Source organism: Euprymna scolopes, chromosome 25 (assembly GCF_053919585.1).
Source record: "Euprymna scolopes isolate OS-2025 chromosome 25, ASM5391958v1, whole genome shotgun sequence".
NCBI classification, from domain to species: Eukaryota; Metazoa; Mollusca; class Cephalopoda; order Sepiida; family Sepiolidae; genus Euprymna; species Euprymna scolopes.
The window spans coordinates 60,544,468-60,558,407 of record NC_136506.1 but is presented as its reverse complement, the minus strand read 5'-3'; the positions used below and the strand labels follow the sequence as shown (position 1 = coordinate 60,558,407).

General features: G+C 30.0%; 1 protein-coding gene across 4 annotated transcripts in view; it reads right to left on the bottom strand.

Moving 5' to 3' along the window:
• The window catches only part of LOC145247378 (alsin-like), a 287,548-nt gene extending 275,522 nt beyond the window's left edge, over nt 1–12,026 (bottom strand). For all 4 annotated transcript variants that reach the window (XM_080109061.1, XM_080109063.1, XM_080109060.1 and 1 more), the window contains exon 1: nt 11,852–12,026. In XM_080109061.1, coding sequence (XP_079965187.1) covers nt 11,852–11,871 — 20 coding nt within the window. In that variant the 5' untranslated portion in view covers nt 11,872–12,026. The remainder of the gene's footprint in view (nt 1–11,851) is intronic.
• Nucleotides 12,027–13,940: the final 1,914 nt, after the last annotated feature.

Genomic DNA, 13,940 nt, shown 5'->3' with positions numbered 1-13,940 from the left:
AAAGTTCACTTCGTGGATATCTCCTGCTTGATCAGTAAAACTGAACCAAAATTTGAGGACGTTATCCAGGAACTTGAATAATTCTATTGTAAAGCTGAGGATGGTGATATAGAGATTGATAGAATGTTTGAGTCAAACTGTTTGGCAAAAATTATTCATAAATCTAATGAATCTGATCTTTTTGACAAATCAAAAACCAGCAAACCGGTTGAGCTATGAGAGAAGGTTGGGAGTATTCAGGGAACTTATTGAGGTCAATCACTCAAGATCATGGAAAAGGCAAATCAATACAATAGCAGACTGTTTACTTATATTTGCTGAGGGTGGTCGCCCAAATAACTTGAGCTGTATCCCCAAAGATGAACACTTTGAAGCCTTTCAGTAGTTCATGCATGAATACCATGTCATTTGGTAAAGTTACAAGTTTTTGGAATGAAGTATACCACTAGTAAAGAAAGAAGTAACTATTGCAAGAATAATTTGAGATAAAAACTTGCATCAGTGTTTGGATTTTATACTTCATTTTCAGAGACAACAACATTTTGCAATATCATAATGGGGATTAATATTATGCAAATGTGCACAAACTTTTCACTATAGGTAGAGACATGGTTGTCATAATGAAAGGGTAAGTCATAGTTTACTGTTCGTACAAACATAATAGTAAATGCAAGACACTAGCATCACAAAAGGTCAAGATTGCTGAAGACGATCAAGTGAGGCGTTTTACTTCAGAAGTTCTTAATCATTGAAAGGCTACAATGGGATCAAAGAAAACCTAGAGTTCAATTTTGTGACTTACACATCTTTCATTGATGAACAATATGGAAAAACAAGCCTTCAGTGTGTAACATGACCTCCTGAATTCAGTATCAAGAAAAAAAATCTGTTTCAAAAAATCATTAGAAATGGTTCCATCTTTCATTATAAGCTTCTGAAATCTGCAGTTCAGTTTTATTTGAATATCTTGAAGACTGTGAGTTGAAAATTGTATGAAAACTGTGGAAGTAATAGCTAATAGAAAGCACTAAACGAAGATTCATTTTAATTAATTTCCTATTAGTTTTTTTTGGTTTTCTTATGGGATAATCATCTTTAGTTAACTATTACATGTAGGGGTGTACCGATTAATTGGCAGGTAATCGGTAATTGACCTAATCGGCTACTTTGCTGATTAATCAGTAATCGGCTGATTTTCTAATTAATTAACTGATTAATTACTTTTCTCTTTCCTATTAAATTTAAACCATTTCAGTACTGCCAAATGACTCATCAAATAGCTTTGACACATTAAAACAGTAACTGCTAATTTAACTTAACATTTGTTAAGTGTCTGGCCACTATTAGGGCCTTTTGCCTTTATTAAATAAAATTACAAAATACAAAGTGCAATTTTTAAATAAATATAATTAAACAGTTAGATAATAAAAAAGAAATTACAAACCAACTACAAAGTACAAATTATAATTCTTTAAGTGAACAACTATAAGCTGAAGTTATGCACCTGCTGCTTCACTACTTCCTCTTCTATTCTTGCTGCCGGCCTCTTCTGCTCTCATAGTCTCCTCAGTATTTAAAGTTGGATACTTTTAAGTTGTAACAAAGAAACATTAGAGTTTCTCCATTCTCCTGTTCCTTGTAGGTTTGTATACATCACCACCTGTACTAAAGAGCCTCTTACTCTCCACAGATGAAGGTGGTGCACTTAAATATTTTGAAGCCAGTTTACTTAGCAGTGGTAAGGTCTCCTGTGTTTTCTCCCACCACTAAAATGGATCATCACCTCTTGTGAATAATAGTAAAGCTACATAATGGTCAAGTTCTTTGTGCACTTAAGCATAAGGGATTTACTCCTTTTGAGTTTAGATTGTATTCTTGTATTTCTGTTGTATTTGCAGTCTCCAGGTTTAATTCCGCTTCTAATAGTTCCAAGTTTTGATTTGTTAATACAATTCATCAAACAGATTTGAAAGAGATACAGTTTTACTTTCATTTTGATCTTCTTAATCTTCAACAGAGCTTGAAGAAATGTATCCTGTTGCTTCTGCTTCATTATCATCAGTAGAAAATGTAGAATCCAATTCTTAATAGTGTTTTCCATGGCATTCTTTTGAAATTTAAATTTTGGATCTAGGAAAGTAGACTCACACAAGTAGTTATCATTTAGATAGGACTAGTGGAAGTACACAGCGTTGTCCAGGTGTGGAAAGGTTTTATGGTAAGCGTATTGAGCAGCAGAGCCCTAAAAAAAAAATGTTTCAAAACCTCCTTAAAAAAATGAAAATAGCAGTGAGTATCCGTGCGAGTGCAAAATAATAAAAAAAAATAGTAGACAGGAGGGCAGGCTCGCACCTGTAATACTAAGAGGAAAAGGAAGTGATAAAAAAGCGGTTTAGTTGCCGCACCCACTGCGACATACGATCTCGCTGCCATTCAAATTAAGCTTAATCATTGCAAGGCGCATGATGACTTTGCAAAAATGTTGATGAAAAAAACTAACCCCTCCTTGTAAAAAAATGGCCCAGTTGATGGTCAAAAAATTAATGTTTTTGGCCAATTTTTGGATATTTGTCGTCTGAGAGACTGAACTTTCAAATGATACCAATTTTATCAGTGTTTGTTGCATATGTTGAAAGTTTTAATGAGATATACACGCTAACAGATGTTTGAGATTTATATTATAGATGAAAATCTTGTTTCCATTGATTCATTGAATTGTTTATCAACAAGTAAGGATTCCACTAAAGTCAGAAATATCAGATTTAGATTGGACAACTTTTGAAAGAAATAATCTCAAAGCTAAAATTGTAGATATCAATATGGTTGATGTTCTGTGACTTGCTTCTTTGGTGATTTCTTCAAATAGACTCAGTAACTGGACATTTTATTAAACAAGTCCTCATTGGTAAGTTGTTATGGTAAGAATCTTATCAACAACATACATATTACAAGAGCTTTTTGTTGTTCTACAGGGCTCTACGGACAAATTTATCTTTAGTTGACCTTAGACAACTAAATATTTTCGTTTACTAGCCAAATAGAAAAGTTAATAGCCAAATCCATATGATTTTTAGAATATGACATCTTCGTTCTGTGACGAGTATGTACATCATAAATATTTTTTTTAATAAGTGTAATTCTAAATACACAACAAATTTTATGTTGATACTTGAAGTTATAAACATTCTAATTTCTTCAGATTTTTTTTTAAAAGCCTTTGATAAAAAAATAGTATATTGTTCCATTAAACTTTTCTTGTTTAAATAATTTAATTTTGTTCGTTTTATTAAAAAAAAAGTTGAAAAAATATTTTTCACTCAGTAGTGAGCTTTGCAAGATTGTCAGTGAAAGAAATACAATCGCCAAAAGATAAGCGTTTCATTATTTCTAGTCACCACTTGGAAAAATCACTTGCAAATGCGACTGTGTCATTCGCAATGTAGAGCCCTGTTCTAATTTTTTTTTAGCATATAATATGTTGAATGCAACCGTGTGGTCACATCTTGAATGAGTTTGTTTTTCTAAATTAAGCTGATCTTGTATTTCAGTTCATTTGCTAATTATTAATGGAGAGTGATTAAAGTGAGAAACTATATTTCTGTTAGTTGTAATGATTGTCTTAACAATCTGTTGGGAAAATAATGAGTCATTTATTGAGAGTTGCAATGTATGTGCGAAGCATAATAGTGATTCTAAACCACATTACCTGACACCAGCAACCATATTTGTTCCTGAATTCCACAAGATTAAGAAAACTTTGTTGAAGATTTTATACTCATCCAGAACATTGTGCGATTCCTCACTTATTCTTGCACCTGTGTGTGCAAGACGGAATGGAACAACCCCAAGCACAGCTCTATACTAGTTCAAAGTCATTTGAAAACCAATGACCTGTCAAACTTAGAAAAGGAACATTATTTGTAGCAGCTGTCCAAATATCTGCAGTCAAAGAAATACTGCTAATTTCATCAAGAGATGACTGAATTTTTGTTTTTACTTTTGTAAATATATTGGGAATTATTTTTTCAGCAAAGTAATTTTTTGATGGAATACTGTAATTTGAACAAAATTTTGCAATAAGTCTTTTAAATCCAATGTCAGATGTTACAGAATATGGTTGAATATCAACAGCAATCATTTCTCTTATCAGATAATGAATCTCTTGTAATCTGTGGTCATTAATATCCCCATTCTTTTTCTTGACCAATATTGATTCTATAATGGTTTGTTGTTTCGTTGGATGCTCGTAGTTGCTGTCACTTGTTCCTGGAATGTCTGTCCCTGAATATCCATTGTGATTCCTTTTCTTATTTGTAACTTTTGCTTCTTTTGGATGAACTTTTCTAAGATGGTTTAAAATATTAGTCATTGTAAAAGTTTTTGCTGATTTGCCATTCTTTGATGTGATACTTCGACATAACTTGTAAGCAGCTGTATTCTTATTCTTGGGATTGATATCAAAATACTTCCAGCAGAAACTGGTTGTCATAATGGTTGAATGGTCAATATTTAGTTAATTTTTTATATATTTAAATTACTTATATCTGATATGTAATTAGTAATTTATCTTAATAAAATATACATTATCTAAGCCAGAAAAATAAAAATATATATATAATGGTAACAAGAGTCCAAAAATGAGGAACAAGAATATGACTGATGAAGAATGCTTTATTTTCGTTCACACGTGGTCGCAAGTTACTGTACAATTCCTCAACACAAAAACTAAAAGATAAAGTAATAATTTTCTTTGATAGTGATTTAAAATAAAAAATAATGATAATTCGATAGGACGAGAAAGTAGGTAAATCAACATGGAGAAGTTCGATTGATGCACCTAGGTTCCCATTCAAAAGCGAGATGAACCGACACAATTATAGAATTTAAGAAATGTTTCATCCTTGCAAATATTTAATATTTTGGGGTTGCATAAAAACAGATTGTTTTTTTATAAAATTTATAGAGAAAGCTGTTGCTTATAAATATGCAAGTAAAATTAGAAATTCATAAGAATATACGAGTATCCCAAAAGGAATTAAGAGTACATCATCTCTAGCCCTTGGAAAAAGGTTTTTTTGTTACCATGGCAACATAATTAGCAAACTCTTTTCTTTAACATAAGCTAAAACAATATTAAAGCATTACTTACATATGTAATTGCAATATAAAATGAGATAAATACTAAATTCTTAAATATGAGTCATTATTATGTTCTGTTGATTAATATCAATGACAAAATTAATGACATTTCCAAATGACATTTTCATACTATTTTCTTAGATAAACATTTCAATTGACCTACTTATTAACATTACAAACAATCTTTAATGATGAGTTAAACATTGTTTTGTTTTTTGTGTTTTATTTTGATTTTGTTTATACTGTTATTTACCATCTAATTCAAAGGATGTTGATCATTGTGATAATCAGTGAATGTTGACTGTTGTCATGGTGATTCTGTCTTAAACTAAATTAATTGCAATGTGAAAATGCATAGCTGTCAAGGAAGATCTGGTCTTAAGTTGAAATGGTAGCTGGAGATGCTGCTACAATGCGAAAGCACTTAAAATCAGCAATGAAGGCAGTAGATTATTAAAGATTAGCCATACTGCATCAAAAATGTATTTAAAAACAGTTGTTTTTGATTTTCATAACAATTGAAACTTTAAAGTTTTTACAACAATAAAAGTTGTTTATATGAAATAATGTTAACATTTACTATGTATTTTAAAAATCATCTCACATAAGATGTGTGAATGCTATATTATAATTGTGTGTGATGATAGTGGTGAGGGGCTACATTCCTTGGCAAACAAACTATCTTATGCACCTTCAGTGTGTCCAATTGGGAGACGCAGAAAAGACGGAACAGATAATTCCAAGTACCAATATTTTCTTTACATTCAAATATAAAAAAAAATCTTAGTGGTAGTTAAGAATGTGTGATTCATTGTTGGCATCATAATAACCTAGTTACAATTTATTAAAAACTTATTTAGTTTGGCTCTGACAACTGTTAATATGAAACATTTTTAAATAATCATCTAAAAATAAAAATTATCAATAATCCATTTTAAATCAAAGAATATGTCTACCTTAATTTTTGAAAAGTACAAACAAATAATAATTAAAAAATAAAATGACTTTATTGAAATGCAGGACATGTATAATTAATTGATTTATAAAATTGAAACAATTTTGTAATATGTTTTTAACGTTTTCATGTGTTTTAGTGATCAGATTTAATAATCTATCATACATAACTATAATTTAATTTAATAATAATTAATACATAACTATAATTTAACTGATTATAAACATAAATTGTATAAAGTGCATTTTAAAATTTTATAAACTGTAAAACATAGATATTAGAACTTAGAAAAGTGTTGTGTAAAATTTAATGTAACTTTTTGTCTGAATTTCCTTAAAAAAGGAACTAAAAATTCTTTGAGGAATGCGAATAGTGTTTCTTTTTTAAGTTATCATAACAAAAGAAGTTTTATGATTTTTAAACAAAAATTACAGAACCTATATTTACAAAAATGTTTGGAAGGTAGTACAGAAGAACCCGTGAGAAAGTAGACAAAAATAAAAAAGAAATATTCTGCCATGTAAGGTAATGATCAAAATTGGCAGGCCTAGACAAAATATATCAAGATTAACAATTTGTCGTTTCTATCAAAACTTGCTGTGTTTTAGTTGTTCATATATGTCACATGTCATGTAATAAGATTCTGTTTTCTTCACTGTACATTTGCATCGATTTGTCTATTGGAAATCTTTTTTATGTAGAATCATTTGCTCTCCATTGATAGGATAATGCAATGGCTTCATACCTCTGACTTATTCCGATCATAGTATAGGTTATAAACAAGGTCAATAATATATAGTGACTGCTCATACTGTATTGGTTCACTCATTTATTATGAGAATAAGCAGGCAAAGTGATTGGTTTCACAAAGGGGGTGCTTGGTTGTGATAATGCACAAGTCAGAAAAAGGTACTTGTGAATTATTATTCATTTTTTTTTTACATGGGCATCACCACTTATCAAGGCCAAGAGGCCACTCGAGGATAAAGGTTAAAGAGTGTACAGTAGAAATTGGACAATATAGTAATTGTTAATAATGGAAATTTGGTAAATTTGTTAACTTATATAGAACAGCTCATCAAAAACTTGTTTACGTTAGACTTGAAGACAACCATATTGTAGTCAGCTGGAAAGCAGGAAAACAGAAGATAATTCAATAGGCGTGCAGTTCTAAGAAAGAAGTTTTGCTCATGGAATCTACGTTTAGATTTAGGCACAGATAAAGAGTGGGGGAAATTAGTGATAGTGTTTTCTGCTAGACGGTTGTTTCTTGTGAAAGTTTGGCGAGGGGGGGACCAGAGATTGGAGCTCAGCCGAGCACTTGCCATGAAAATAACAATAAAGCAGAGACAAACTCGCAACATCTCTTCTGTGAGAAAGAGGTTGCAGGGAAGAGAAAATGACATCCCCTATGAGGCTACTATTTTGAACTCTATCAAGGCAGGATAAGTCCTTTCTAGCAGTTCCTGCCCAAATGTGGCAACAGTACTCCATCCTTGGATGTACTTGGCTCTTATATACACAGAGAATTGCATCAGCAGTGAGATATCTACTGGACCGATAGAAGGATCCCACCATTTTTCCAGCGGCCTTGGCAATGAATTTAATGTATGTGTTCCATTTAAGATCAGGAGTAAAGCTCAGAAGCTTGTCAAAACATGAGGCCTCCCCTAAGATGAAAGCCATTCATTTCAATTGATGCCAGATGGGGATCAGAGCGTTGATGATGTAAAGATAAAAGCTTGGTTTTAGATGCATTAAAAGTAACAAGCCACCTCTTTCCTCATTGAATCACTTGCTCAAGATCAGAGGAGAGATAATCAGAGAGAATTTGGTCATTTACAGTTTTAGATGTGCTACCATAGATTGTAGTGTCATGAGCATAAATGTCTATGAATGATGTGAGGATGTGATTTGGAAGATCATTGATGTGGATCAGGAAGAGAGTTGGGCCCATAATGGACCCCTGAGGGACTCCAGCATTAATACTGAGAGCTTCTGATTTCTGCCCATCAACCACTACTCTTATGAACCTATCAGAGAGAAACGATTTAATAATTGAAAAGAAATTTCCAGCTATATTGTAGCTGGAGATCTTGTGAAGTAAACCTGATTAAGTAAATTAGTTTGTGAGCAGATAAGCCAGTGGAGTGAATATGAGAACTTTGGCATGATGTAGTTAAAGTTGGTGATAGTTCCACTGGGTTTCTGATATAATAATTCTTCCTCCAGTTCATTGATGGCTTTTTCTAAAACTGAGATTTTAATAATATTTTTTACATGTCCTATTTTTAGGGTAATCTATACACCATGTGATGATTCTGCAATGATGATGAATTGACACAAAATACAATCAGAAGTTCAAGAGAATGCAAGTTCAAGACCATCAAGGTAGATTTGTGGAGTCTGTCACCACTTTTCATCTGGTACAAGATAAATCTTGGTATATGATATATACCATCAAGAAATGATCAGCCTAAAAAATATTCTTCCAAGTAACAACTACACTGATAATATATTCTCCACCTCAAGTAATAAAAGCAAAAGGAAAGAAAGCAAAAATCTTTCCACAGTCTATCCCATATTGGAGAACTCTTGTAAAAAATTTAAAAACATGTCCGATTCTTACAAAATCAGAAAGGTGTTCACAAATAATTAAAGACTTAAGACATTTTATCCAAGGAAGCCATCTGTAAAAATGACAAAAAGTACATATACTCTATCACTCGCAGTTGTAAGAAGTTTTATAAAAACATTGAAAAGCAGTCACAAGAATTTACCCATTGGTCAGTAACTAAAACATGAAAAGTAACTGTTGTCTGATTTGCCACAATCCAGGTTATCTACACATTCTAGATTGGTCTACAGACTGATTTGAGCAGTTAAAGTAATAAAGTTGATGTCAAAAATTCTGAATGACACATGCTTACTGTTTCAAATAGGTGTTATGTAATTTGTACATGATGATAATAACCGATTTGTGAATACTTTAAAAAGATTGCTGCTGATACAGAGCATCTAACTAGCTAAGCAGCAGAAAATTAGGTTTGGTGGAATTTGCATTTCGCTTTGGAATAAGAAAATGTATAATAATGAAATATCAGAACAGCAAATTGATGAAAACCATTAAACAAACGAGTCAAACGAGCTAAAACAAAGGAAACAACAAATAAATCAGACAATTCTGAAAAACATATGCCATAAAACACAAAAAAACATATGCCATAAAACATAAAAAAACATATGCCATAAAAGTATTTATACAAACGACTAGCAACATTAAATCTGTGAGAGAAAGAAGGTGTACAGCAGAAGAAAGGATAAGTCCAATCAAATTACAGATAAGTTTTTGCAATTTATCAAGAACTTTCAAATGGGATAGAGATTCACCAGCTTAAGTATGACAACAGTATTTCATATAATGGTCTGATAATAGATTTGTAGAGATAGAGAGTAGTCTGAAGTATGAGAAAGTGCTTTGAGCGATAGAGAAAACTGATGAGGTGCTTTTAATAAGTTTCCAGACTTTTTTGTACAGGCATTTAAAATTGTCATAGATTCTGGAAAATTCAGTATGTTGTCGCTATATATTTTATGAGATGACTCACCAATTTTAATGATTTCAGGCTCAAATAAACAGCTACAGCAGAAATTGGAATACACCCTACTAAAGCCTGATTGTCACAGCTGGTGAATTTCAAAAATTTTCCGTAGTTTTGGGATACGTTACTATTTGCGACATAATCACGGAGGTACCATTTGTTTTACTTGAAATTCAATATTTTTTGTTATTATAATATAGAAAGACAAAAAAAAAAAATGATAAATGTTGAGATTAAATAGAATATGTCCGATATGCATTTCATGGAATTTTTGTGGCAATAAAGAAAAAGCGGAAGTTTTTCACGTATCATCAAATGCATCCATGAACAATATTCTGTTTAAATTATATAATGTTATTGTTTAATATTTCATAAAATTTTGTTTAAATTATATAATGTTATTGTTTAATATTTCATAAAATTTTGTTTAAATTATATAATGTTATTGTTTAATATTTCATTAAATTTTGTTTAAATTATGTTATTGTTTAATATTTCATTAAATTTTGTTTAAATTATATGTTATTGTTTAATATTTCATTAAATTTTGTTTAAATTATGTTATTGTTTAATATTTCATTAAATTTTGTTTAAATTATATAATGTTATTGTTTATATTTAATTAAATTTTGTTTAAATTTTTTATTTTTTAATATTTATTAAATTCTGTTTCAATTTATATAACTTTATTTTTATATTTGTTTAAATTTTATAGCTTTGTTTAATATTGAATTAAATTGCGTTTAAATTTATAACCATTGTTTAATATTTAATTAAATTGTGTTTAAATATTGTTTAATATTTAATTGTGTTTAAATTTTATCACTTTATTGTTTAATATTTATTAAATTTTATTTTAATATTTATTAAATTGTTTAAATTCTGTTTTTTAATATTTATTAACTTCTGCTTAAATTTTATAGCGTTGTTTATATTAATATGATTAAGAAATAAATCATTTTGAAATCTATAAATTAATATTTATTAACATGATTTAGACAATAGTGTTAGTTACCATTTAGTGAAGAACAAAAGAAAATTAAACTAATAAATCAATCATTTACGTTTATTTAGGTGACGTCACAACTGTGTAATCTAAAAATCTGTCCTTTTTCGTGATGTAAGGGTTAAATGGCTATCTTTACAACCTAAACTGCATATCTGCCTGCTCATATGGTCTTTGTTTATAACTTATAAATTGCTAAGTCCAGAAACGAGGGGGAAAAAAGTAACATTGGGATTAAAGCAGGAGTCTCCGTTCTTTCCCAGCCTGAATGCTTGCTAGTTTAAAATAAATAAATATTTAAAAAAAAAAAAAAAAAGTTTCAGAATAGTAGTAATTTTATTTAGTTTCAACTTCTTGATATTAAAATAAAAAAAAAACAAAAAAACTTTGAATATTTTCCTCCTTAATAGAAAAAAAAATTCATTTCATTTAAGAGTGATTTTATTGAATAAAAAAGGGGGGGGGAGGCTCACACGAAATAATTAGTAATTAGCAGAACTTTCCTTATCATTGACAGCTGCAGAAAAAAACCCAGAAAAAGGCATTATTTTAAAGGTGACTTCATTGTCAGTCACGCACTGTTAGGAGTCAACTATTTCTTTTTTCGGCAATATCAGTTCGATCTTCCGTGTTGTCTTCAGCATTAATTGGATTCGATTGGTGAAATGATATTGAAAAGGAAAACACCTGTTAGGTGAACATTTCTTTTGTCGAGTAGACGTATTGGCGCAATTTATAAATTATTAAATCTTTAAAATTTCAACGGGACCAGAAAAAATAATGACTTATAACAATATATATGAATATAAATAAATAAATAAAATTCATATTTAGCTTAGGCATTTACGTTTTAAAGACGAGGAAAAGAAAGTACTCGTGATTAACAGGCATATCTTCATTAATTAAAAATCAATTATTAATAGTAAACCAGAGACAATATACCAAATTCAGAAATGTTTAATTTATTACTACATAAATAACAAGTAAAACTAATTTATATCGAACGAAAATGTATTTAATTCTGATGGATTTTTGACAGTTAAATTCACAATGTACAGAAAGTAAAAAAACAATTGCGTAAATCAAAATAATTTTATAAATAACTTTAAGACATTTAGCGGCGTACAATTCATTAGAATAAATTCTTACCTGTGTAAGTTCTTGTCCATAATTACTGCAATGAAAATCCTTACACAGCAGCAAATTCTTCCTTGCGAAAGTACAATCGTTTCACACTCTGCGCGGCCATATTTGTTTACGAAATTTATTACGAGAGTTGCGCAAGCGAGATCTCGTCATGGCTTGTTGACATTTTTTTTGTTTTAAGTTTTCAATTACAAAATGGTTTTGTTTTTGTTTTATTGTAGACTAGCAGAACCCGTTTCCTGACGTTGCCCGGGATAATATAGGCCAATGCTAAATAAAGAAGAAATATTATTAAGTATTCGTTTTGAATTAATGTATGTATTCATTTTTATGAAGTGGTCAGTAGTTTCAGAATTTATTTTTTAAATGGGCTTATATCATTTATGATAAAAAGCTCAGTATAAAAGGAAGGTTGTAAAATTTATTTTTTGAACAGTTTCAAAATTTTATTGAATTTCGTTTGAAAATAATAACCAGATAATCCTATTTGTTTATGCTTGAAGGACTGCCTTCGTGTCATTGTTTCATTGGCTGGTGTGTTTCAAATTGTAAACATGGACGGATGACAATTTTGAGGATTTGAGTGGTTTTCTTCAGATGACATTTTGGTGTTGAACAACTTATTTTTCATCTCTGTCCATATAATTTTCTTACGTTATGAAAATTCTGTTTACATAAATTAATTATTCTCCTTTTTGATCACTTGATATAAAAATGTTGGAAAAAATTTAAATGCACTTTATTTCATTAAGGCATTTGTTGTAAAGTTTGGAGAGAACTGAAGCAAACTCAGCGGAGCAGTTTTTTTAATAGCACAGCCAGGACAAGGTTTTTATGATACCATGCACCTGACAAGGGGTGATTTTCAGATCATCTAGTGTGGCGTCTGTCCACAAAGGAAAGTCAGGGAGGGAATGGTTTGCTGAGTCCAATGTGGAGTTTTAGGCAAACCAACTGGTGAGCATGTTAGCCTTCTCAGTTACTGCACAAACAACCTCATTATTGTTTGATAGTGGGGGAATTGTTGACTGCCCATTATTAACTACACTGTTGTAGATTTTTCAAAAATCACAGGTTCCTAATTTCTGTGCTTCGATGCATTTTCTGGTGGTATATTCTCTCTTACAATTATTTCTAGCTTCTATAAACTTTTGTCTGTTTGAACTGGACTTATGTTGGTTAAATCTGCGGTACACATGCTGCCTTTGAGCAATAGCAGCTACACAAGTAGTAGTAAACCATTGGGGAGAGTGGGGCTTACTTTAGAATTTCCACGTGGGAATATGTGCTTCAATTACAGTTTTGAATCATTCAATATACTTTTAAAATATACAGACGATTGATCTCTTAGTTAGGTAAGGATAATATTAAAGTTATATTTGGAGTTTTAGACAATTTTATATCAAAAACGAATTCATTTATTTGAAAAAAAAAAAAAAAAACATCTGAGAATTAAGATATGTTGACAGAGAATCAATGTTTAATTTTGAAAAATTAAAATCACTTTATTATATTTATTTTTCTTGGAAGGAATCCGAGAATTAGCAAAAGAATTTGTGACGAAAAGTCATTATTTGAATAAAACCCAAATAATAACCATCTTATTCAAAAAATATTATGATAATGTCATTATTTAATGACGGTTATATTTTGAGACGAAATCTTAAATGTATTCTATATTTATTGAAAATATTCCAAATATTTTGTATTTTAATCAAAGTGGCTAATTATTTAAAAATGTCATTGAATTAAATTTGTTTATCTAAATGATAAATAAATAGAAAGAAAAAATAAAATATGTCTTCATATGTTTAATATCTGCAGCTGAGAAATGCTTATTTCTTTACTAAAGAAAAAGAGAAAATATTGTTTTTTTAAAAATATCTATATATTAATAGGATAGCGTGTGTGTTATTTATTTTGTGTGTCACACTTACATCCGAGTGAATGTTGATTAATTGTTATCGACTTCCATTTCTTGTAATAAATAATATTATTAAGAATTCTTCATAAGTTTTGGTTTTGGTTTCGATTATAGCTGATGGCACTCCAGTAATCTATTTTTTTTTATAAATAATTTTATAAAGAATTC